The sequence below is a fragment of the Schistocerca nitens genome, chromosome 4 (assembly GCF_023898315.1).
Source record: "Schistocerca nitens isolate TAMUIC-IGC-003100 chromosome 4, iqSchNite1.1, whole genome shotgun sequence".
Lineage (NCBI taxonomy): Eukaryota > Metazoa > Arthropoda > Insecta > Orthoptera > Acrididae > Schistocerca > Schistocerca nitens.
In genome coordinates, this window is record NC_064617.1 from 674,329,650 (window position 1) to 674,356,520 (window position 26,871).

Here is a 26,871-nt window from a genome sequence, read left to right on the forward strand (position 1 = left end):
AAATAAATTTATAAATCATAATTCATCACATGAAATGAGGAGACTTTGAATTCTGACAGTGAAACACGTATAGTCATTCGTTTGGAAAAATTAAAAAATACTACAGATAACGGCCGGTTGAGAATTACACCTTCAGAGAAATATTTTGTAAGTTTAGGATTCATTCAGAGAAATGTGGAGTTTCAACTTGCCTAAGAATAGTAGGCCTAGCGAATATTTTAAATTATTTTTTCCATCAGACTTACGATAAATGTGTTTTTCACGGGATTTGCAAGGAAATTAATGAATGGAATGATAAATCTTCGATTAAAATGTACGAATTTACCTAGTTTTAAGGTTCTTAATCATTAATAAGTGTTAAAACATTCAAAATCTAAAAATTTTCATAAATTCCTAATTTCTGGGATTCTTCCTGGGCCAAAGAAATATTTCCAGCAATATTCCCATTTTATAAGCTCCCTCCCGCTGGGAATATACCCGGCCCACATCACTACCTACAGGGAGACAACTGTATGAATATGGTAAGCAGTTTCAAATGGATGTACACTGCAAGAGTTTCTCAGAGAATAACAGGCTTGCACAGAATAAAACAGTGTAGAAGGCTGAATTAAACCACTCACTGGAAGACAACAACAACAACAACAACAACAAGGCACAATTACCTCAAAATCCGGTTTATAACATTGAACTTCTACAACGCAGAAATCATCAGTCTCATGTAAAAGATCCTTGATTAATTGCTTTTCATCATTGGTGAGTTCAATAGTCCTGAAATCTGACACGTTTTTTAAGCCAGCAATTTTCAGTTCACTTCGCAGTTTCTCTTTGCTTATTAGTGCTTCTGACTGCTTGCCAATGTTTACAGGTTCTTGTAAGATTAGGATGCCCTGTGGTTTCAGAATGCGGATAATCTCTTCTAGGATTTGAAGCCTGTGCCTCACTGTCTGAGGAAATGTAACTCCCGATAACACTGCATCAAACGATGATGTTGGATAAGCAGCTGAAATGAAACAACATATTCATCAGCCAGAAATAAAAATGGAAAAGAACAGGATTTAAATAATTAACTATGACTTTAAAAAAATATTATGTATTTTTCACAAGTAAGGAGTGAGTTTCATATTCCATGGATCATTTTACATTCACATCACAAATTAATTCATAAATATGCCTACATGCTAAACATTTTTAAGTTTTCTTTTTTATTTATCTATTTTTTTTAAACTACACAGATGTGAGTTAGTAATTCCTACTCACCACTTTTTACAATTATTAGAAATTATTCTATTGATTAGGAGTTGTCACAGAGAAATTTTCTGTTTGTTTCCAAATTTTACCTTGCTGTCTGTCGGGCATTTTATGTTACTGTATAAGTGATCAAAACAATTTTTAGCACCATTGTGCATCCCTTTTTGTGCTAAGACAGTCTGGAAATAGTCATCACATTGTATGTGGTGGGAAGCACTGTTAATCATTAATTATTTGCTTTCATACAGTGGTAAGTCATGAAGGGCATGAAGAGAATAATAATATTGGAACAGTTGTGGAGTATTAAGTGTGAATCTATTTTTCAAACTATTAGTTCTTTAGTGCCGATGTCAGCAAGGGCAGTTCTTCATGAGGAGGAAAAAAATGTAAAGGTTAATTTTGGGAGGTTATACAAAAATTGTCTGTCTAGAATCTGGATCGTAGGTCGTACTGGGGCCAATCCATATGAAGTGGTCCAGTGATGGTTGCTTGGCCATTTTTAAATATTTTAATTTTTTTATATGTAATTGCCCTATATTTGAGAAGGTCAAAACAGTTTTTAAAATAATTTATCTTGCACCTTTACTGGATGGTGGCCATTTTTATTTGTAGGCGCATGATGACTTTTCAGTCTGGAGACATGAGCGAACATTTTAATATCTCTGCACTGGGTTACAACATTGCAACTGACATGATTGTTTTTAGAAAAGTGTCCTCTACAACACTGTCTATAACACAAAATACCCTAAATTCAAAATCAGCCAGTCAAAATGACCTCCAAAGTTTGCTATACAAATTTTCAAAAATCCACTTTTTAGGCCTCCCAAAAAACAAGGAGTGTTTTATTTACGAGATTCCTTTTTTTCCCTATTGTTAGATATCATACACTACTAGCCTCATACAGAGCAAGAACACTTACAAATGTTTCCTTAATTTTTTATGAATTTTTGAAATTTGAAAATTTGAGTCATTCCATGTCAAATAAACACACTTTAAATAAAAATTTTACCTCACCCTCTTAGATTTTACTGAAAGTTGGTATACTTATAGTGGGTGCTGAAACTAAAAAAAATACCAAATTTCAATTTTTTACCTCAAACCATTCCTGAAATATGGTCATGTAAACTTTTCAAAAATTGGGCAAAAATGTGTGAACAGACTTTTTTTAAATTGTCCTAGGAGCTGCCCTAATTGAGCTAGAGAACTGGGTAAGGTGTCATTTTGCGGCATTTTTCATGCTCTTTCCAGTGATAGACAAAAAAAACATAGCTTCTAATTAATAACCTTTTTCAAAATGGTAATTATTAATTTGATTTAATTTTTTTACAAAAGTACATAATTGGAAATTTTCAAAATATTTCCATAACTACTTCATACTGTTGTAAATCACATGGCAAAATATAAATGTGGGATGATGATGGGTTCATTGTTAAAAAAAATTATTCCGGACTCTTGTTTTTCACTAACGGCCCTAGTTTGACCAAACTGACCTTTAAGGTAGTACGTCAGTAGAGGACCATATACATAGGGCTTGATGTCTGTACAATAATTCAGAGACTGGAGCCATTGTTGAGATGATGTAGTCTGCATTGTTACCTTCTCAGGCTTTGTGTGCCTACACCATTATTGTGCACTGTGGTTTTAGTGCAAATCAATTGTTACCTCTGTGTTGACCAGTCTGTATGTATTATATTTAATAGTTCATTTTCAAGTAAATCTGTGCATTGAAGGACAGTTTATAAGTGGTTTTTGTATAAATGTGGAACCAAATAAAAAGTGCAGTGCTGTAAGAGTGCAGTGTTGTAATCCATTGAAGAAGTCAAATCATTTTATTAGAGATAGAAAAAAAACAGAGAAATGTCACAACATGGATGCCCAAATTATTTCCTCAAATGCCAAGTGGTGCCAAGATTTGTGATAAATGTAGGAAAGATGTAACCTAATTGAAAAATATACCAGAGCCCATCAGTGATGAAAGTGTTGAAGAAGAATCTTCTGGATCAGAGATAATCATCCGAGACCAAGACCCTGACTTCACTCCAACTTCAGTAGCTGTTAAAACATTTAACACAACACTTCAAGAACTAGGTGAGTCCCCAATTGACAAGAGAAAACTAACATCTAGGCATTACGCCAAATCAAAAGTGAAGAAAATCTCATCAATGACAAGTAAACTTTTTGTTGCTCCTGAAACTACTTCGTTAGATACTGATACTGATGAATCCGTTCTTGAAAATCTTAAAAGAAACTTTAAAAATTCTATAAGTAGAGCAAAAAAAACTAATGATTCTTATAAGTTTACCTGAAAAGTGGAGTGTCAGGAAAATAATGAGGGGATTTAATGCTCCTAATTACATTGTTTGACGGTCCAAAAAAATTTTGAAAGAGAAAGGATTCATGGAAGGTCCAAACCCAAAACCAGGGAAGTGTTTACCAACAGAAACTGTCAAAACTGTACATTCATTTTATGAAAATGATGAAGTTAGCAGGGCAATGCCAGGTATTAAAGATTGTGTGACAGTTACAGAAACAAGTGGAAATAAAACAAAAATATCAAAAAGACTTATTTTGTGTAACCTAAAAGAAGCTTACAAGCATTTTAAAGACAAGTTTCCTAACATAAAAATAGGTTTCTCTAAATTTGCTGAGTTGAGACCAAAACATTGTGTATTAGCTGGCCGGAGTGACACACACACACACACACACTGTCTGCGTGTGCACAACTCACCAAAACATAAAATTAATGATAGAAAATGCCAAACTAAATACAGTAACAAACAGCAACTTAAACAATTATAAGCAGTGCATTGCAAAAATGCTTTGCAACCCATCATCAGTTGATTGCAACATGGGAAACTGTGAATACTGCCCAGGAGAAACTGTCATACGTAAAATTTTAAAAGACTCTTTTCATGAAAACTTAATTGAACAAGTTCAGTTCAGACAGTGGATGTCAGTTGACCGATGTAATCTGGAAACTGTTCAGAAAAATTCTGAAGAATTCATAGATTTATTTTGTAGTAAGATGTTGACTTTGATTCGGCATGACTTCATTGCCAAGCAACAACAAACATTCCTTAACTCCACAAGAGAAAAGCTTATGGAATCTGAATTTGTTGTCATATGTGATTTTCCAGAAAATTATAGTATAGTTCTACAGGATGAAGCTCAGAGTTTCCACTGGACAAGACAACAGATTACCATTCATCCTTTTGTTATATATTACAAACAGGAAGACAAAATTGAGCATATGAGCTTTGTCATTGTTTCTGATTGCCTGGAGCACAATACACCTGCGGTTTACACCTTTCAAAAGAAACTTATTTCATATCTAACAAATAAATTTCAAAGTTTCCAAAAAAGATATACCATTATTCTGGCGGTTCTGCCGATCAGTATAAAAATATGAAAAACTTCCTGAACCTTTGCCTTCATGAGGAAGACTTCAACATAAAAGCTGAGTGGCACTTTTCAGCCACAGCACATGGGAAAGGGCCTTGTGATGGAGTAGGGGGTTCAGTAAAGAGACTGACAGCTCGTACAAGTTTGCAAAGGCCATACCAAAATCGGATCCAAACCACACGAGATCTATTTGAGTGGGCAGTAGATAATATCACAAATGTTGATTTTGCATATTCCACTCAAGATGACTATGCTGCTTCAGAAATATTCTTAAAAAGCCGACTTGAAGAGGCATTGACAATCAAAGGAACACAGCAATTTCACGCTTTCATTCCCAACACTACATCAAAATTAATAGTCAAATACTTCTCAGGTGATATGCAGAGTTGGGAGAGGGAAGTAACTACATCACCAGACTAACTGAAGTTACAAGATGTATCAGGCTATGTCACCACTGTATATAGCAGAAACTGGTGGCTTGGGTACATTTTAGAAAAAAAACGAAGAACTTGATGAAGTGAAAATAACTTTTCTTCATCCACGTGGACCAGCTACGTCATTCTCTTATCCTGCACATGCAATTGTCCTGTGGGTGTCAGTTGTGGATGTTCTCACAAAAGCGAATCCATTTACTCCGACAGGGAGAACATACATTCTTAATGAAAGTGATGTAAACCAAACCCAGTCAGCTTTATTAAAATGTAATATGTGAAGTTCCAAGACAATTTATTGGGAAACTGCTTTCAACTCTAAACTTAATTTTTGTCTCAGGTTAGTGTTAATGTATATTTTATAGAAAGTTGTTTCAAAATTATTGTTAGTACCTATTGTGTTAAATTTAGCTATGTACAGATACCTGTTACTCAAAAACAAGCATTACGTATTTAATTTGTTTAATAGTTCCATTTCAAACATCATGGACCAGAACTATTATGTAAATACTTGTACTTATTCATACTTTATTTAAGTTTGAGTTAAATGCTCAATTTCTTGTTTTTGTTATATCAGTTAATATACTGTTAGTGAAGTTGTATGAAATTAAAATAAGCAATCAACTTAATTATAAAATATGCCGATTAGTTTTGGTTTAATAAGGTGATGTTTTGATATTTCTAATACTTTTTTTACTTACCTTTCAGTATATTTTAAAGAAATTCCTGTTTGTTAAAGGTCAATTTGGTCAAACTAGGGCCGTTAGTGAAAAACAAGAGTCCGGGATAATTTTTTTCAACAATGAACCCATCATCATCCAAGATTTATATTCTGCCATGTGATTTACAATAGTATGGAAGTAGTTATTGAAATATTTTGAAAATTTTCAATTATGTACTTTTTGTAAAAAAATTAAAATTAAATCAAAATATTAATTAGTATTTTGAAAAAGGTTATTAATTAGAAGCTATGTTTTGTTGTATATCCCTGGAAAGAGCACGCAAACTGCTGCAAAATGACACCTTTCCCAGTTCTCTAGCTCAATTAGGGCAGCTCCTAGGACAATTTAAAAAAAGCCCATTCACACATTTTTGGCTGGTTTTTGAAAAGTTTACATAGCCATATTTCAGGAATGGTTTGACATAAAAAATTGAAATTTGGTATTTTTCTTAGTCTCAATGCCCACTGTAAGTACACCAACTTTCAGCAAAATCTAAGAGGATGAGGTAAAAAAGGTGTGTTGATTTGACATGGAATGACTCATTTTTGTAAAGTTTGGGGTTAGTTATCTCAAGTGGGACTGAATATAAAAATATGATTTTTGCGCAGTTTGTACACCTATATGATAACAACATACCGTAAAAATTTCTGACTGTGAACAAAGATATGAATTTTTGAAAATGAGGAAATATTTCACATTCATCTACAAATGATCTTACGGCTGTTGCCTATTTAAATGGTTTATTGTTTCACTGTAATAAAATTTAATTGTGACATATATTTAGTTAACACTATCACCCAATATTCATTTGGTTTATTTATTTTCAATAACGCAATATTAAACAATAGGAGCTTTCGCTTTTGTTCTATGGGAATAAAAATGCCCATTTACATTTAGGTTTATTGTCAATAAAGAAGTACATTATTGTTGGGTGTGGCATTGTTGTACTCAGTCTGTTCTAAAACCTCTGTTAGAGCGGATGTACATACTTCATCGAGAGTGTAGAACATGTTATGTGCTTTGTTCTGTGTGTAATTTGTAATTAATTTTGAGAGATTAACTGGAATGCAATAACATGGATGAACAGTGCTCTGTTGAACAGATAGCAAGTGAAGTGTGTCACAAAACAGTTTACGGTTCTGTTTCAAAAAACTTGAAAAATGTCAATGACTTCATTGAAGTTAGACAAACTCTGTTTAAATTTTGAGTAAGTTATTCTGTAGCATCAGTGTGTGAGTATCATGAGGAATATATTCTGAAGTACAACCACATTTTTGGAAGAAAGTGCTGTGATCCACTTAAAGTTCATAAAAACCATATTACTAAAGGTTTGAGGGAAATAAAACTTGAACATTTGTCATTGTTATGTGAGAGTGAAACAGCTTCCCAAGTGCAACGTAATGCGATTGTTGGAAATTCCCTGTGCCCAAATTGTTACTCAAAAATGTTTGTTGTGAATCCAGAACCAGAATCGTATAACCTTGTTAATGACATTTATATTCCTAATGAGGTAGCTGTTAGCATATTGGATTTGGCTTGCTCTAAGTTAGACGTGTCTCCTGCTTTGAAAATAATAAAATTAAGAAGCAGAAAAAGAAAAGCACCTAATGAAAATAAGGTAAAACAAATTTCAGACAAAATTAGAGAAGACTTGGAATCATGCTTTAATAATACAGATACCAACATTATTTCTGAAGAAGAAGAAATCCTACCACCAGCATCATGTGACACTGAATATTTAAGCTTAATAGAGAAATTAAAAATTAAATGTTCAGTGACATCTAAAGAGGAAAAAGTCAAAATTTTAAGTTTGTTCCCTGACTCATGGTCAAGAGAAAAAATAGTTCATGAATTCAACATTTCCCATCGTTTGGTTAAACTAACCCGAAAATTAGTGAAAGAGCAAGGCATTCTTCCAGTTTTAGGAAAGAAGAAAGGAGTAGGTATAAGTGAAGAAACAATTAAAAAGATCCAGCAGTTTTTTGAAGATGATGAAAACAGTAGAATCTGCCCAGGTTGCAAAGATGGCAAAAGAGTTGTTATAAATGGAGTTAAAGTAACAAAGCAGAAATGACTAGTGCTGTCAAATTTAAATGAATTTTATGCAGCTTTCAAAAATTGTCACCCTGAATGCAAAATTAGAAGGTCAAAATTTTGTGACATCTGCCCTAAGTGGTGCATTTTGGTTGGAGCCTCAGGAACACACTCAGAATGTGTCGTTAACAGTTATGACTGCATGATGAGTTTGTGCCCTGGTAAGGAAACCGTTATTGAACTGTTTCACGAATATGAGGAGGAAATGCCAGACAGTATTACCTTCAAATAGTGGGTCACAACTCACAGGGCAGAAATGGTAAGTGGCTAAATCTCAGGAAGAGTACTTGGAATCATTAATTGATAACTTACAAAAACTCAAAAGTCACCACTATGTTTCTAAAATCAAAAGTAAGTTTTTGAAGGACAAGAAAGCACAACTTTATGAACCTGAATGCATAGTGCTAGCTGATTTTGCAGAATATTTTACATTTGTGATTCAGGATGCAATACAAGGGTACCACTGGGTCAATGATCAGGCAACAGTGCATCCATTTATTCTCTACTTTAAAAATGAGAAAGATGTAATTTGCAATTCTTCAATTTTCATTCTAAGAGACTACTTGGAGCACAACACATGGGCTGTACACGTGTTTCAAAAGTATGTAATAAATTACATAAAAGGTTGAGAAGCTGATATACTTTTTAGATGGAAGTGGTAGTCAGTATAAGAACAAAAAGAATTTTTCAAATCTGTGCAACCACAAAACAGACTTTGGGTTGGAGGCTGAACGGCACTTTTTTGCATCTTGCCCTGGTAAAAATGAATGTGATGGTGTAGGAGGTACAACAAAACGTGAAGTACAAAAGCCAGCCTACAAAGACCAACCACAGACCAAATTCTCACAGTACAGGACATGTATATCTTTTGCAAGGATAATATTAAAGGCATTACCTATTTTCTGATCAAGAAACAAGTGGTTCTGCATATGAAAACAATACTTCAAACCAGATTTGGAAACAGTATAGCAATAAAAGGAACAAGGCATTTCTACAAATTCCTTGGCATTGCAGAAAGCTTAGTTCAATGCTATGTAACACCAGAAAACGAAATTAATGAGGATCATTGTGTCAGTAAAATTATATCTCTGTCTTTATCGTTGAATGACATAGTGGCACGTGTGTATGATGGACAGTGGTGGCTTGCAGAAGTTGAAAGAATAAGTTTGGAAAACGATGTTTTTGTGCATTTTTACCACCCTGCCGGCCCAAAAACATCATTCAAGAAATCTACTAGTGACAAAGTTAGGATACCAATGAAAAATGTTTTAAGGAAACTTTCAGTACTTGAACTTACCACAGCAACTGGGAGGCCTTATTATACATCACAGAAGCTGTCGGAAGAAATAAGTGTTCTTAACATTCACCTCCAGTTTTGGGAACAGTCGCATCTCGAAGGATGTTAATTGAAAATATATATTTTAAGTATGTGCAAAATAATATAAATGTTAATTTCAGTGATGTTTCCACTTTTTGTATATAATTCAGTACCTTACTTCAATAACAATTGATTATATCCTGCCAAAATCACACATGAATAGGCAAGAGCCATAAGATCATTTGTAGAGAAATGTGAATTATTTCCTCATTTTCAAAAATTCATCTCTTTGTTGACAGTCAGATATCAATGTTGAAATTTTTTACAGTACGTTGCTATCATATAGGTGTACAAACTGTGCAAAAATCATATTTTTATTTTCAAACCCACCTGAGATAACTAACCCCAAACTTCACAAAAAATGAAAATTTTCAAATTTTCAAATTTAAAAAATTCATAAAAAATTAAGGAAACATCTGTAAGTGTTCTTGCTCTGTACGAGGCTGGTAGTGTATGATGTTTAACTATAGGAAAAAACAGACACTCACAAATCACTCCTTCTTTGTAATTTTTTGGGCCTAACAAGCGGATTTTTTAAAATTTGGATACCAAACTTTAGAGGTCATTTTGACTGGTTATTTTTGAATTTGGGGTATTTTGTGTAATAGACACTGTCTCCAGACTGAAAAATTGTCGCATGCCTACAAATAAAAATGGTCGCCATCCAGTAAGGGTGCAAGATAAATCATTTTAAAAAACTGTTTTGAACTTATCAATTATACAGTAATCACATATAAAAAATTAAAATATTTAAAATTTGACAAGAAACCAACTTAATTTTTATTGGCCTACTTTATTTGAATTGACCCACTTCCTCTAACAGTTGATTGCCATTACTGCCGCTGAAGAGCGACTTTTCGTAATTCAGAAATATGGATTGTGTTATGTGAGCTGCTGGGTGTGCATAATTGATATTGGCAAATTTGTAGGAAATGCAAACATCAAACACCATCTTGCCAAGAGACAGTAACACCTCACAGTGGGCTGGACCAGAAACTTTGTTACATCAACAGCTTGCAACGTCATCTGACGATGGCAGTTTGTCGTAAAGCATAATCCATTTGGAGAAATAAAAAGCGATGCAGACGGAGAATTTTTGTGTACGGGCATCATGGCTTCTGACCTCTAAGAAGACTTTCAGTCTTCGATTATTAATTCTGGGAGTGCCATTAGGGAGTGTTATGGGGCCATTACTATTTACCATTTATATAAATGATCAAGGTGATAATGTTCAAAGCTCCATGAGGCTGTTTGCAGACTATGCAGTTATCTGTAGGAGGGTAGCAATGCCAAAAGACTGTAGCAAAATGGGGGAGACGTGTGGAGCATCAACGACTAAATGGAAGTGTTGATCCTGAGCAGAAAATAAATGTAACATATCACTCATACATAAATAACAAGATCAATTGTTGTTTAATTACACTACTGGTGAAAAGTCACTGGTAACAGTAACAATCATAACAGACATACAAGTAACCATATGGAGCAATCTAAAAGTGGAATTTATCCACATGAAATTAACTAGGGTCATTCCATGTCAACGAGTCCTAGAGCATGTTCCCCTTGGCCATCTTCAATTTTGATGGCTCTCTCTTCCTCTGTGACTTCTTCCTTCTCCAAAAGCTGTAATGTACAGGTGGGGCAGAGAGTACGTCCGATCTGCCATTCTGAGTACCCATTTTTCCGGATTACAGTTTTGAGGTGTTACCACTCATGGGGCATACTCTCTGCATCAGAGATGGTGTGTGAACTGTGCACCAGTGTTTTTAGCACCCTATTCCTCTGCAAAGGGTGGTGGCAGCTATCTGCATGCAAATATACAGGTCGGGGTGAGTTTTATTCCTGTATACCCTGTGGTCCAGGGTGCCACCCATTCTTCTTTTGACCATGACATCCAGGAATGATAATCTTCCTTCTGCTTCGGTCTCCATGGTGAATTTGATGTTTGGATGTATGGAGTTCAGGTGTGTAAGGAAGTCTAGGAGAGCTTGTCCCTTCCATGGGGCCAGATCACAAATGTGTCATCCACATAACAGAGAAAACAAGTAGGTTTCCATTTGGATGACGCCAAAGCTTCCTCCTCGAAGTACTCTATATAGAAATTCGTGACCACAGGCAAGAGTGCGCTCCCCATTACAACTCCTCCTGTTTGCTCATAGTATTGTAGATTAAAGAGAAAATACGTGGAGGTCAGAACATGCCTTAAAATGTCAGTCATCTTCTCGTCAAATTTCTGTGCAATAAGCTCAACTGACACTCAATGAGGCACCCTGGTGAATAATGAGACAACGTCAAAACTCACCCAGGATATCTGAGTCTTTCAGCTCGAAGTTGTAGAGACGTTTTACAAAATCCACAGAACTACAAACGTGATGAGGGCATTTATCTAAATAAGAGCTTCGTAATTCTGCCAGATATTTGACCAGCAAATATGTAGGTGCCCTAATGTTGCTGACAATTGGGCGTAACGGCACCTTTTCTTTGTGGACTTTAGGGAGTCCATAAAGTCTTGGCGGTACAGGTCCTTGAGGTGTCAATTTCTTGGTGAAACCCTCTGGTAAAGCCACGTCCTTGAGAAGAACCCTAGTCTTGTTCTCCACCTTCTTCGGGGGGTCAGCATTGATCTTCCTGCAAGATTCGTCATTTAGCAGGCTCTGCATCTTCTCAATGTAGTCCTTATGGGAAAGAACAACCGTAGCACTGCCTTTGTCAGCCAGAAAGACAACAATCTCAGGACTCTGTCTCAGGTCTCGAATGACTGCCCTCCCCCTGCTGGTAATATTCGACTTGATCGGTTTAGCTATCATCAGACCACGGCAGGTTTACCGGAATACTTCTTCAGCTGCTTCAGGTGGCAGTCGCGCAGCAATCTGTTCAACTGCACTGACAATGCCCGCTTCTCCGGAACAGAAACTGCATCCCCAGTCAGCTCAATGTCCGTGAGATTGATGACAGTCTTGCGTGGGGTCTCCAGTGACGGTTTGTCAGAGAAACGAGAGAATTTATATATCTGCCGTCCCGAGGCATTCTTATGTGCAGGATCGGTGGTCACCCACGTAACCCCACCAATCCAGTCCCAGGTCTCAGAATTAAAATGATTGGCTAGTTGTTGATGTAGTTTAAGTAGTTCCTGGGAGTTGTACTCAAGGCTGCATCTGATAAATTGCACCCTCTCACAAACCAAGGCGAGGCTAGTATGCTTCTTAATTCTCATAGCTGCTGCAGAATCGATGTGATGCGTGACCTTAGCAAAGTTTGGCACAACCTGATCGGCATGACATCTCTTCAGAAAAGCAAGAGCACTCAGCAAATGGCTCCTTTGGTGGCACAGCTTGTCAAATTTCTTCATGCTGCTATACATCTCCTCCCTGTAGAGGTATATGATGTGATTCTTCAGTTTCTCCCAGAGTATATCTTGCTCGAACAGTCCATAGTGCCCAATGGGCACAATATTTCGGTGATCAGACATGTCGCCATCAGCAGGTGCACTGACGAACTGAGCTCCTGAGGGTGGGTGGTCATCTTAAATCCCCTCCCCCTGCGAGGTGTTGTTCTGCAGTCCACGCCCGCTGCCGTGTGCTGGCAGTCGCCGAGACGTCGTCTTTGGCGCATGTGGTGGCGTCAGTGTAATTGCCTCATCCATCCTAGTCGCCCGTTCGTTTCCTTCACTGAGGGTCTTTCTAATAAGACTCAATGCTGGTTCCCATGCCCTGCTGAGGTTGTAGCCGCAATCTCGGTTGATGAGTCCGTCCCTGGTATGAATTTCAATAGCCTCTCTAAAGATGCTGTCCCAGTATTTAGATGTCTGTGCCAAGACCATGATATGTTAGTAGTCCATTCCGTGATTTTTGGACAAATAGTGCTCTGTGACCACTGACTTGTTAGAGTACCTAAGTCGAGTGTGCCTCTGATGTTCTCGGCAACGATCTTCGATGGTCCGCACTGTCTGTTCCCACACTGACACGGAATCTGGTATGTGCCGGCCTTCCACAAACCGAAATCGTCTTTGACACTTCCCAATAACGCTCATGTTTTATTGGGTGGGCAAGTTGTGGTTAAAATGGAGAAACAAGATCAAGACAATAGGTGCAGTTACAGAGATGCAGGTTCCCCATGCCATTTAATGACATACAACACCTTAACAGGACTGAAAGCTGCAAGGGAACTTTCATTAGAACAACAAGAATTGCTTATTCGACAGAGTGGTTTATACACTACTGAAAATGCTGAACTATGCTTCCATCATGACCTTTACTACTACAAAGGTTTGAATTTTTGCAAAGATCATGCTGCAACACTTTTAGTAAGAAAAACCATACAGCATGAAAAAAATTTGCACTCAATCAACATGGAAACAGCTGACCAGCTAAAAAGGATAACCACATCTGACATTAAATGAGGCCAAAAAATATGCCCATCCTGTAGAAAAAAATTTTATATAATGAAAAATCATAAATGAAAGATAAGCCTCAATCAGATGAAGATGATGCGACTAATGTTTCTCACAATTTGAATGCAAGCTTAACAGCTGTTGGAATACCACCTTTAAAATTTCAACGAATTGGTGCAAGGGATGCAACAGACTATGCATAGAGAAAAATATATAAAGTTGAAGGTGCTATTATTAAGAAAATTGTAGAAGTTGGAGGATTTGCTCCCTGTGAACTGGAGCAACAATGCACAAGCAAGCCATGTTTGACTTTTTTGGATTACAGCCAGCTGATCTAAGAACTGAGAAGGAGGTTACATATATCATATCATAACAAGAAAATTCAAATTTTAACCCTAGTTCCCTGGTCTATCATAAAGACTATGGAAGAATTTTGTGTTCCAGAAAGAATGGTAAGAAAGGCTAGAAAGTTAAAAGCTGAACAGAGAATACTGAAACAGCCCAAAGGTAAATGCAAGAAAAAGCTTTCTGATACTGTGAAGGCAAGAGTCACAGAGTATTTTTATGATGAAGAATTTAGCCAGGTTTGTCCAAATAAAAATGACTATTACGGTTTGAATAGATCGAGAAGAGGTTCAAAAACATAAGTACCTGTTACTGACATGGGAACCTCCCCATCGCACCCCCCTCAGATTTAGTTATAAGTTGGCACAGTGGATAGGCCTTGAAAAACTGAACACAGATCAATTGAGAAAACAGGAAGAAGTTGTGTGGAACTGTGAAAAAATAAGCAAAATATACAAACTGAGTAGTTCATGGGAAGATATGCAACATCAAGGACACTGGGAACGCAGGAGCACCGTGGTCTTGTGGTAACGTGAGCAGCTGCGGAATGAAAGGTCCTTGGTTCAAATCTTCCATCGAGTGAAAAATTTAATTTTTTATTTTCAATTTATGTGACAAACTCTTATGTTTTCATCACTTTTTTGGGAGTGATTATCACATCCACAAGAAAACCTAAATCGGGCAAGGTAGAAGAATGTTTTTACCTATTCGCCAAGTGTACATGTTAGGTGGGTCGACAACATATTCCTGTCATGTGACACACATGCCGTCACCAGTGTCGTATAGAATATATCAGATGTGTTTTCCTGTGGAGGAATCGGTTGACCTATGACCTTGCGATCAAATGTTTTCGGTTCCCATTGGAGAGGCACATCCTTTCGTCTACTAATCGCACGGTTTTGCGATGCGGTCGCAAAACACAGACACTAAACTTATTACAGTGAACAGAGACGTCAACGAATGAACGGACAGATAATAACTATGCAAAAAAAAAGAAAGTAAAATTTTCACTCGAGGGAAGACTTGAACCAAGGACCTCTCGTTCTGCAGCTGCTCACGCTACCACGGGACCACGGCGCTCCTGAGCTCAGATCGTCCATGATGTTGCCTATGTGGCCCATGGATTACTCAGTTTGTATATTTTGCTTATTTTTTCCACAGTTCCACACAACTTCTTCCTGTTTTCTCAACTGATCTGTGTTCAGTTTATCAAGGCCTATCCACTGTGCCAACTTATAACTAAATCTGAGGGGGGGTGTGATGGGGGGGTTCCCTTGTGAGCAACATAAAATAAGTTTTTGTTGCTTACCACAATAAAAACAGAATGGAAATTGGATTTTCCAAATTTTGTGAATTAAGGTCAATGTGCTGTGTGACTGTAGGTGCAGCTGGTACACATTCAGTTTGTGTCTGCACAATACACCAGAATGTGAAATTAATGATAGCACACAGCCAATAAAAGAAGATTATAAAATTATACTGAGCAAAATTGTCTGTAATTTGGAAAAATAAGGATTCCATGCTTCATTGCTGTGAAGTGTCCAGGAACAGAAGCTCTAAAGGAGTACTAGGAAAGTGTTTTTGCAGATATTGATTGTCAGGCTCCAATTCAGTTTTGGAAAGAACAGATACCACTGGTGATCTTGCAGCTCTCAAAGAATGAAATTACAACGAAATCCAGACCATTGACTGCTTACAGACGTTGAACAGGGACAGTTGAAAATGTGTGTCCCGACTGGGACTCGAACCCAGGATCTCCTGCTCTATTCGATTGAGCAATCGAGGACAGAGAGGATAGTGCGACTGCAGGGACTTATCTTTGGCACGCTCCCCCTGAGACCCATATATCCCACTTAACTGTCCACTGCACTCATTACTCACGGCAGTCAATCTACCGATTCCCATAAGAGTTCGAGCAATGTGACTGCATCCGCACTGAAATTTATCAACGTCTGTAAGCAGCTAATGTTCTGGACTTCATTGTAATTGCAGTTTAAACAACTGATTCAAACTCACAGACATACAACTGAAACCAGAGAAATGACAGTTGAAGAATTCATTGAAGAAAAAAACAAAACTTTCAGCCCTTTCTACTCACCACTACATTGTAAAGAATCAGAGCAGGCATTTGCAACTGGCTAAAGAAGGTCTCAAACCAGGAGAATTGATTACATTAACATTCCTTTATTCCTTTATTGTCCAAGGTGCAGTTCAAGAATTTCATTGCGAAAATACCCGAGCTACATCATATCCATTTGACATTTACTACAATGATAATGAAGAACTAAAAGTCATCTGCTACTGCATAATGAGTGATTGCCACTCATATGATACAGTTGCAGTGCATGTTTTTTTAACTTACTCGATCAAATCTCTGCAGTGCACTTTCACAGAAATTAAGCATATTATTATTATTCACGTTTGGGCCCTACTGGACCACGCGAAGTACAATCACGGGGCATTCAGTTATTTTCTTTTAGACTTTCTCTCTGCCCAAATTGTTTTCATTCTCTCGGAATGAGCTCTTTTCCTTTCATCAGACCATGTGGTTCCAGTTTTCTTTGGTTTTTCAGCTTGACCAACTACCCAGTCATGAATTTTTTTCCTAAATAATTTTCTGTCTTGAATTTCATCTTGTTAAGCATATTAATTATTTTAGCGACAGTTCTCCTGCCCAGTACAAATATTTTAAGAACTTCCTAAATCTTTACCACCATCAAAAGATTTTGGCATTAATCCAGAATGTAATTTTTTCCGGAACAAACCATGGGAATTCACGACGTGATGGAATTGGGTGTCCAATTTAAAACCAAATCTTAACACCAACTGATCTGTTTTGAATATTGCAAAACAAATGGGCATTGAATTTATTTACACAAAAACGAAATTACTGAAGAAGCAAAAATTTACCAAAAAAGCATTTTGAAGATGGATGTACAGTTTCCAGTACAAGAGAGCATCACCATTTGGTGCCAATTGAATGAAGAGTGACTTCTCAGATTCGTAGAGTGTCAAATGATACATTGTCCTTCATAGAAAATGGTAAAGTTTCTTCTAAACATGTTGCCGTTACTGAACTACAACCTGGCCAGTATTTTGATTGTATTTATGGTGGAAAATGATGGATAGGAAATATCTGTTAAGTTTCATATGAAGAAAAAAATGCCCTGATTAATTTCATGCATCCTCATGGAGCTGCTCAAACATTTCACTGGCCTGCTAGAAGAGAGATATGCTGGGTTCCAGAACAACAGATAATTGCAGCCATTCCAGTTCCAGATATATCACTGATGGAACAGCAATACAGTTTGCCAGAAGCAATAGTTTTGGACATCAGCAACAAATTTAAGGCATTCCACACCTTAAGAAGTCTGCATTATGCCTTGGGAACCAGAAAGAGACACACACAAGGCTTGAGAATCTGTCCGACACCCACATTCAGGCCTGGGAATCTGCTAGACACCCACATTCAGATTTGGGAAGGAACCCACACGTGGTTGACCTTGCCTGGCTATCAGTCATGGGCCATTAGTGATGGAGTTCAGTCACTGAGATTGGTAGTGGCACGGTCACCATGGACCAACACAAGGGTTTTTCTTGAATGGATACAAATGTAGATGAAAGCAAGAAGGCCCATAAGACGCATTCTGGCATTGGATTTTACCCGCTGATAATGAGGATAGAGACTCTGGTACTTAAAAGCTTGGCTTTCAATATTATTTTGAAGCAACAGTAAAACTGAGTATACATGCTAAGAAGCCTTTCTGTTCACAGCAAGCATTAAGCACACAATCATCTACGACATGTTTGCCTAATATGAATCATTTCTGTCACTAGACTAATCTTGGTATTGTAAATCACATTGAAGTTTCCTTGCAAACTATACAAAAGTGACGTTCCACTGGTGTAGTAAGGAAGAATAACCTAGCTACAGCTTACTGAAACTTAAGAGTACGGTTGCAGTCTCGAATACAGTTTCAGTATGTGAATTACATCAATTTCTCAGTATATTCCACTGCAAAGTGCAATATGCCACTCACAGCTAAATTCTGCAGCAGCAACACCTTTGCCAGGACATATTTAGTCTTGGAAGGAAGAGGAGGTTTGGGGAGGGAGGGGGCATTCTAACTAGTTGTTAGGAGCACCTATGTGGTGCCAAAAGAGAAGATGAAGTACAGCAGCCTGCTGATTTGCGTTTGGTTCACAAGTCTTAACATGTTCAGTCAGATAAGAGAATATTATAAACAAATGTCAAAGACTCCTATCCAACTCTTGGTGCACATTATTACATTTTCCATCCTCTCAACATGTAAAAAAAAATCTACCAATAACATGCACTGACTACATAAGTATTTGATAAAGGAAGCACATGCACTGAACTGTTATCAATCTATCTGAGGCAGTGTCATGAGAGACAATCTATTTTGGTGTAGAGTGACCTGAACCTTCAATGGGTAATTTCATGTGAAATCACCTGGTGGCTGTTGCTCTTATGTCACAGATTTTTCTGAAAATTTGGTGTAAGAATGTACATAATGAGTTAGGGTTAAAATATTTTTCTGGAATTTTTTGAGCAAAATTGTAATTAGGAGACCATTTTGAAATGTGGGCTCCTTCTACCAACTGTCACTGAGAAACAAAGTTCCTTGTAAGTTTGTAGCCACTATAACTTTTTTATTTATGAATCAAATTTATTCAATTTGGTGTCATTGGAAAGTAAAAGAATAGAGCTATAATATAAAAATTATTAAAGAGCTGTGTCTAAGCAACAAATGTTTGAAAATTTTTAATTAATGAAATTTCTCACCTATTTTTTGTGCAAATTTCAGGATTTTTTTTTCCCCAGCAGAAACACAAATTGTTCTACTGTCATACTTTTCAACATAAAAAAAATCAGAAGGGTGTTTGTTCTCTATAGTTAGATCTTATACTTTTTCAATAATGCTGTAATAATCAATTGCTTCAAATAGCTAATCAACAATACATGAAACAACAATAAAAAATTCAGTCTAGCAGCAACACTCACAAGCAACACAGGCTGTATGTGTCACGTTTTTGTGTGTCTGTGCACTGTATATATCTGAAGGACTTTTTTGTATCGATTTTATGCTCCTTACATAAGCAGCCATTGTCTGGTAGGTTATTTGAAAGTACAGTCAAACCCCTTAATATGATAATGTTCGGGAAAAAGAGGCCCCTCAATACGAGACAGTGAAAAGGAACAATTGAAATTGAAAAGAGAAAGAATTCATCCAATCCATGGATAGTTGTGCTGTAATCTATAACCAGGGAGACTTAATTTGACTTCCATAAGCGCAATGGGTTGCATTTTTTCAACGCATTACAGTGCCCTCTGGTGGTGTATAATTTTTATGAAGCAACGCTAGACCACCCAATCATATTACAACCTACAAATGTTTGTTGCAGTATATGCTTTGTTTAATTTTATTTATCAAATATTATAATGAGTGAAAAAAGATCATGTATTTTATTTAATGTTATTTCTCACATGTTTTTATATCAATTATCATTAGAAATAATGATATATTCATATAAATATTATTATTATTTATTAATAATAAATAATTTTGTTTCATACAAAATTATATTATGATCAATGATTATTCATTTAAAAATACGTTAAATTAAAATTTAGTCATATCTATAATTCCATTTTGAAGAGTTTTTATAATTAGTTATTACTCTTTAAATTATTATTTAGACACTGTATGATATCAATTTAATTATAAATTAATAAATTGTGATTTGTATATTAATTTATTTATCAAACATAATTTATATACTTGAAATATATATTACCTTCAAACCAATCATTAAACCACTCCATTTTAACAATATAACACCAAGTAATAAATATATAATTATTTTGTCATTGATTTGGTTATTGATAGTTGAAAGTTAATTTTTACGTATTTCATTTTAAAGGCTGTTAAGACATTATGTAAAATTTATTACTTATACATGATAATTCAAATAAAATAAATAAAACAAATTATAATAAACATAATTCAATTCCACAATCAGAGGTTTTATGTATTATGAATCTTACTCTGCTCCTATAGCAGCATCTGATTGACTATAATAAAATACGTCACACTATCAACATGAGGGTTTTAGAATATCATATTGCGGAGTTTTACACATTGAGAGGTCAGACTGTAATACAAAGTTGTTCCCATAATGTGAATATTAGTGATAAGTTAATAAAGTGGTCGTTAACTCTTTCTCATTTCCCACTTACAGATTCTTCATAGTAAATTCTTGACTAATAGAGAACAAGAAAAAGTTTCAAACCATCCAGTTCTTTGTTGATTTAATAGATATGTCAAGCCTGAATCAAGCTGATATTGAATTACTGAACACACACCTGTGAAAATATTGAGAGTGTTTGTACTTCTCACAAAAGGCTCTATTTGGGAGCATTTGAAGACAGACAAAGAATTTACTGTGACCCTTTTACGAAGCATGGTGAAAAGACTGCTAAGAAATCTTTGAAACCTATTTCTTTAACCATGGCAAGGCAATATAAAACCGTTGGACTTATCCCATGTACCAAGTTGTGCATAACATTCCGTAACGACATATTATCTCCTATGGGGGATAACCTTCCAGGGATGGATGAATGAAGTTGAAAATCAAGAATATACACCAGATCCATCTACAGCTCTTCAAAAACTCAATGAAAATTCTGAATTACTTGAAATTTCACCATTTAAGGTTACCAAGAGAGCACAAGACAGGCGTCCAGAATACATTCGATCCAAGTCTCGTCGCTTAGCTTTAATATACCAGCAAACAGCATCAGAAGTGCTACATGTTCCAGTGAAAAATGTGTCTGAGGAAACTGGCAGTGTTGAATGTAAAGACTGTAATACTTTAATGCAAAAACTTACTGAAAAATTCAGCAGAAGTTCTGTTAAAGAAAAACTACAAATACTTACCTTAGCACCAGCTTCATGGAGTATAGAAAAAATCCAAATGTTTTTTGACACTACCGAATACATGGTAAAGAAATCAAGGGTATTGCTAAAAGATGATGGTATTTTGTCAAAAGGGAGTTATAAAGTGGGAAACGGAATAGGTAAGGATGTGGAAAAATGTGTCCAGAATTTTCACTGTGAAGATGATGTAAGTCACATTTCTGCTTAAAAAAGGCCTGTCTGTCTGTCCCTTCAGAAAATGGCAAAAGAGTCAATAAGACAAAAAGACTAATTTTACATAGGCCTAATCTGAAAGATGTATACTTAGCTTTCAGTGAAAAATACCCTGAAGATAAAACTAGTTCTACTAATTTTGTGAACTTAGGCCAAAAGAATGTGTTACTGAAAACAGTCGTGGAATGCATAACGATGTGGATGCATGTATCACCAAAACGTAAAACTGTTAATGCATGCTGAACATGTGAAAGAACCGTACACTGAACTTCTACAGAAACTTGTGTGCCATCTGGAAAATGAGGAGTGCATGCTGCATTGCTGTTCTGTGTCCTGACGAATATGAAGTGTGCAATTTTTTAATGGAGCTGGAGTCCTTACGAGATTGTGAAAATGTTGTTTCAAACAATGGACGCAAACTGATCGATCTACACTGGAGACATTAATGAAGACTACCAATGAATTTGTTGAGTATCTCATGCAAAAACTTCAAAACTTAACATAATATTACTATGTATCAAAATCTCAGAGTCACTATTTCAAATCAGGAAAATACCCTCCCTGATACTACATGCATCATCATAGTGGATTTTGCAGAGAACTAGACCAGTCTGCTTCAGGATGCTGCACAAGCATTTCACTAGCAGAACATTCAAGTCACCCTTCATCCTTCTGTGGTGTACGTTAAAACAGATGATTGCATTAAGTCACTGTAATTGTGTTGTGTAAGTAACTGTTTACAACATGATACAAACACATTCTATGTTTTCCAGAAAACTGCTCTCACTTATATACTGGAACAGTTACCACACACCCAGCATGTTATGTACTTCGTTGATGTCAGTTCTGCACAGTATAAAAACTTTAAGAACTTTTTAAATGTGTGCCATCACAAGCAAGATCATGGAGAAACTGCAGAATGGAATTTTTTTCCCACTAGTCATGGCAGAAATGCATGTAATGGAGTTGGTGGTACTATTAAACGTTTAGCAACAAGAGCAAGTTTACGTCGTCCATATGACAGTCACATTTTAAGTCCAAAAGATCTGTTTACATTTGCCAAAACTCATGTTCCAAGAATAGAAACCTTTTATGTTACAACAGAGGAGATAACAAAGTTCACAAACATGTTACAAAAACGATATGAGACTGTTTCTACCATTCTTGGGACAAGAGTGAATCATTTTTTCAAACCACTGAATGAAAACAAGTTGCTGATAAAGAGTGTTTCATCATCTACATTCAAGTTCCTCTTGGAATTCAAAACACTGCCTCTAACACAATTAAAGAAGAAACATTTGTCACAGCTATCTACAATAACCAGTGGTGGAGATGAGTGAAGAATACAGAGATGCAAAAGTCAAGTTCATGAGTCTAAGTGGCCCTTCCTCAAGTTATTCATGGCCACTTCACACTGATCTTTGCTGGATACCTTATGAAAACATTTTAATGACTTTGCCTGCTCCTAGTGCAAGCACAAGTACTGGTCGTTTATATACTTTTGAATCAGACATAATATTGTGCATTGAAAATTTGTTTGAAAGAATGAATGCTTTTTAGAATTTTATGAATATGTGTTTTATGAGAACTGATCATCAATTGTGACCACTAGGTGAGTCACAAAATGAAACTTGTATATTATTCTGATCATCATTTGTGACCACTAGGTAAGTCACAAAATGAAATGCATATATTATTATTTATGTTCTTTCTGTTTTAAATGAACAAACACCCTTCTAACTTTTTTATGTTGAAATGAATGACAATAGGAATTCTTTGAGACAAATTTAAAATGGTGAAACTTGCGATTTTGACGGAAAAAATTCATGAAGTTTGTAAAAAAATGTTGAAAAATGACTTTAATTACAGATTTGCACATATTTATATGCACAGTTACAGGATTTTTACAGTTTAGTGATATAGTTGGTCCTTTTATCTTTCTAATAACACCAAATTGAATAAAACTGATTGATAAATAAGGGAGTTATAGTAGTTAAATACTTTGACAAACTGCCTATTGGCTTCTGTCTCGGGTTCTTCGGCCGACGTTCATCTAATGATTTTTCTGACGTTTCGCCAGCACGAGTGGCTGGCATTGTCAAAGCTTCACCCTCCATTGCCAGTTCACCACCGGCAATGGAGGGTGAAGCTTTGACAATGCCAGCCACTCGTGCTGGCGAAACGTCAGAAAAATCATTAGATGAAGGTCGGCCGAAGAACCCGAGACAGACGCCAATAGGCAGTTTGTCAACAAGTGGCCACGAAAGCCTTAACAATTTTGCGTTAAATACTTTCATCCTACCTTTTGTACTGACGCCAGATGAAGAAAATGCTAGACATTTCAAAACGGCCCCCTGACTAGTTTTGATCTAAAAAAACTGAAAAAATATTTTATCACTTTCTATTTATCTACTTTCTTACACAAAATTTTGAAAAATATCTGTGACATGATGGCAACGAGATTTCTTTATTTTGGGCGATTTTAAATGAAATGAGCCCAAGCCTCTTCTCATTATTTATACAAAGCAATCACCCTTACATTACAGGTCAAAGCCGACGGGTGGAATCGGATGCCTCCATAGACCCAAGGTACGCACTAGCCACCATACATGCTTCTCTGTAAATTTCACTTGTGAATCATAACAATTTGTACACTTACCCATTAGCACTTGAATCAGACATTTCTACTGCCACAGTGAATGGAATAATTTGGCATGTCATATGACAAAGAGTATGAGTGCTTTTACTGCTACTGACAAGAATGAATGCAGGATAGTAATGTATCACGCATGTAAGTTCACTTCATTGAACCAGATTGTCACTGACAGGAACATGGGTCACACCATCAATATAAGTCCTATAGGTACTGGGCTTTTCGCACCCCATTATGTCGAGAGTGTACAAGATGTACCGTGAATCAAAGAAAATGGTAGTTACCACGAGAATCAATGCCTTCAAGATAATTATTATGTACTATAATGACCCAACAGATGGGAGACACACAACAGCAAAGTGTTCACTAGTTTCACGCTGGACACCAAACACGGGAAAGCGTATGCGTTATTTATCATGCAACAGTGTACAAAAGCCACTATCCATGTTAAACTCCCACCATTGCCTACACAGCGCTCCAAGATTAGCATAGGCACACTATGTATGAAAAAGATGTCTAGACTGATATGTTGGGTACCACTGGACGAGAGAATGATGACAAATCAAAAGTGGAAATGTGTACTGGATTCCAACAAACACCACATACATAGATGATAATGACAACGACATGTGAATCTTTGATCTGGGGACGCTCCACAGTGATGAGAGTCCCATAATACTGAAACACTTGCCATTAATTATTTTGAGAGCAACTGCGTAATACTGTTTACTTTTCTGAAGCACACTTGAGGAATCAACCAACGTCCAGATGAATACTGTATTATTCCATTCATTCAACATGACAAACCTTGAATACATTATATTGCGAATAATAACTCCCTGAAACGTTAAAGATTTGCCTGATGAACCACGTAACAACCGCACTAACACAAAATAGTTATATGAACAATTGTGAACGAGGTATCGTTCGGTGACTTGCATTTTTGACATGCTGTACAATACTATTCATACACTGGAAACAACATTTGCATCATCCCATGAATATTAAATATTACCGTTAGAAGTGCTACAAACAGAGAAGATAATCACGCAAGTACGGATGAAAAAATACACACCCATTGTTAAACGTTCGGCATTTTCCACCGCTACGTTCCCGTTCGCTCCCGTAACATTCCTCACTTCTTTCACTACAGCTTCCAAAGTTCCTCCCGCCGATGACTTTCCCCACAACACTAACACATTCTGTCCTGCTCTTATTTCCTTCCACATTTTCTCGGTACGCTTATCGCTAACAACTAATTTCGGAACACACTCATCACAATCATAACAAACAGCAAAAATTTAATAATATCTCTGACTTGATATTTATTTGCATCCATAGTCCACAGAGTAGAAACATCTCTGGCGTGAGCATTGTGTTCTGCGCATGTTGTGAACACTAACCTGGAATTATCACCTGATTTCGTGGAAACTGTCACGTTTTTATACTTTCTTCAGACTTCTAAACTAATAATATTACTCATATTTATTGCGTTTTCACCATTTGTCCATTCGTAATAGCAATTTGAATTACTGTTGATGCTACAAGTGCAAAGAGAAATACATGGAAGGAGACATGCATACGAAACGAACTGTGTCGCTGTGGTTAGATTTTGAAGAAATGTTTTAAATCCGTGCAAAATGTGTGTCATTTATTGTTAGTGATAAACATAAAAGGCTGTTTAAATCCAGAGCTCGAAAAATGGTCATTTCTTTTGATAGTTGTGAACCTTAAAAAAGATGTAGAAGCTAGGCGTTTTTCCGCTTTAATCATTTCTGATAGCTCAGGCGAACGTAATTCGTGGCCACTTTGTTTCAAACTGAAATATACTTCACATGTGGTACTATGTAACATGAAGAAACAGTTTTGTGTTTTATTCAAATCACAACATACATGAAATATTCCACTCTTGCTAGGGTAGGATGCTTTGCAATACAGAGAAGAAAAACTGGATTTGCGTGTGTATGTGTGTGTGTGTGTGCGTGAGAGAGAGAGAGAGAGAGAGAGAGCACGAACATTTTAGACTATAGAAAATTGAAAGTAAACAGGAAGTGTATGAAATAAAGACATGCGAAGTACATGAATACTGGAAAATACGACATGCACAGAAGGAAATTTAAGCATTTATCTTAAATACATTTTCTGCAGAAGTCTGGTACACAACAACTGCTTTCTTTATTCTTATTACAACGCTGGCATCTGTTGTATTTATGCAGGTTAACGCAGCTAAAAGACAGGTAACAAATATTTAAGGGACAAAATAAACTTATGCTTTATTCGCACAACACATTTGACTACCAAATTATATTACGTTGCCCCATCAACAAAAACGGAACATGTATATTCCATAGAGTCTAATGCACACTGCACATCATATCTTGTGCGCCACTATGCACGCTGGAAAATGTTTTATGTAAGTCTGCAGGCTTTCGTGGCCATTGTCACTGAAGTTAAAATCTTCTGGGTTGTTAGGCCGCGTCATGTATCTTCTAAATTGTTTGACGTTTCGACCCCTCTGCTGCGATCTTCCTCAGGATACACTGCTGTAGTGGACACAAAAAGATCCTGAGGAACATACCAGCAGAGGGGTCGAACATTTTAGAAGAAACATGATGCGGACTAACAACCCAGAACATTTTAACTTCAGTGGAAAATGTTTGTTCACATATCCCCAACACTTCCCCTTGAAGAAACATTTTTCAGGTACTCAACACTATACATCCCAGGTTAAACCATAATATTTCACCAGCTTCTGAAATTTGTCCTTACTGAGAGGCTTGGTTAGGATATCAGATAACATTTCTTCCGTGCATAGGTAACTGAGTATTATATTCCCCTGTTCCACATGATATCTTATAAAGTGATGCCTTATGTCAATATGTTTGGATCTTACACTGGTGACATTATTTTTTGCAAGTGTAATAGCTCCCATATTGTCACAAAATATCACACTTGGCTTTAATGTTGGAGGAAATTCTACTTCACTCATCAGTGTACGGATCCAAAGAGGTTCTTGGATAGTGGAGGACAAGG

General features: G+C 36.4%; 1 protein-coding gene across 1 annotated transcript in view; it reads right to left on the reverse strand.

Moving 5' to 3' along the window:
* LOC126251625 (anamorsin homolog) overlaps positions 1-25,141 on the reverse strand; it is a 41,389-nt gene extending 16,248 nt beyond the window's left edge. The window contains exons 1-2 of the mRNA XM_049952167.1: positions 24,914-25,141; positions 663-1,000 (exon numbers count right to left, since the gene is read on the reverse strand). Coding sequence (XP_049808124.1) covers positions 663-1,000; positions 24,914-25,067 — 492 coding nt within the window. The 5' untranslated portion in view covers positions 25,068-25,141. The remainder of the gene's footprint in view (positions 1-662; positions 1,001-24,913) is intronic.
* Positions 25,142-26,871: the final 1,730 nt, after the last annotated feature.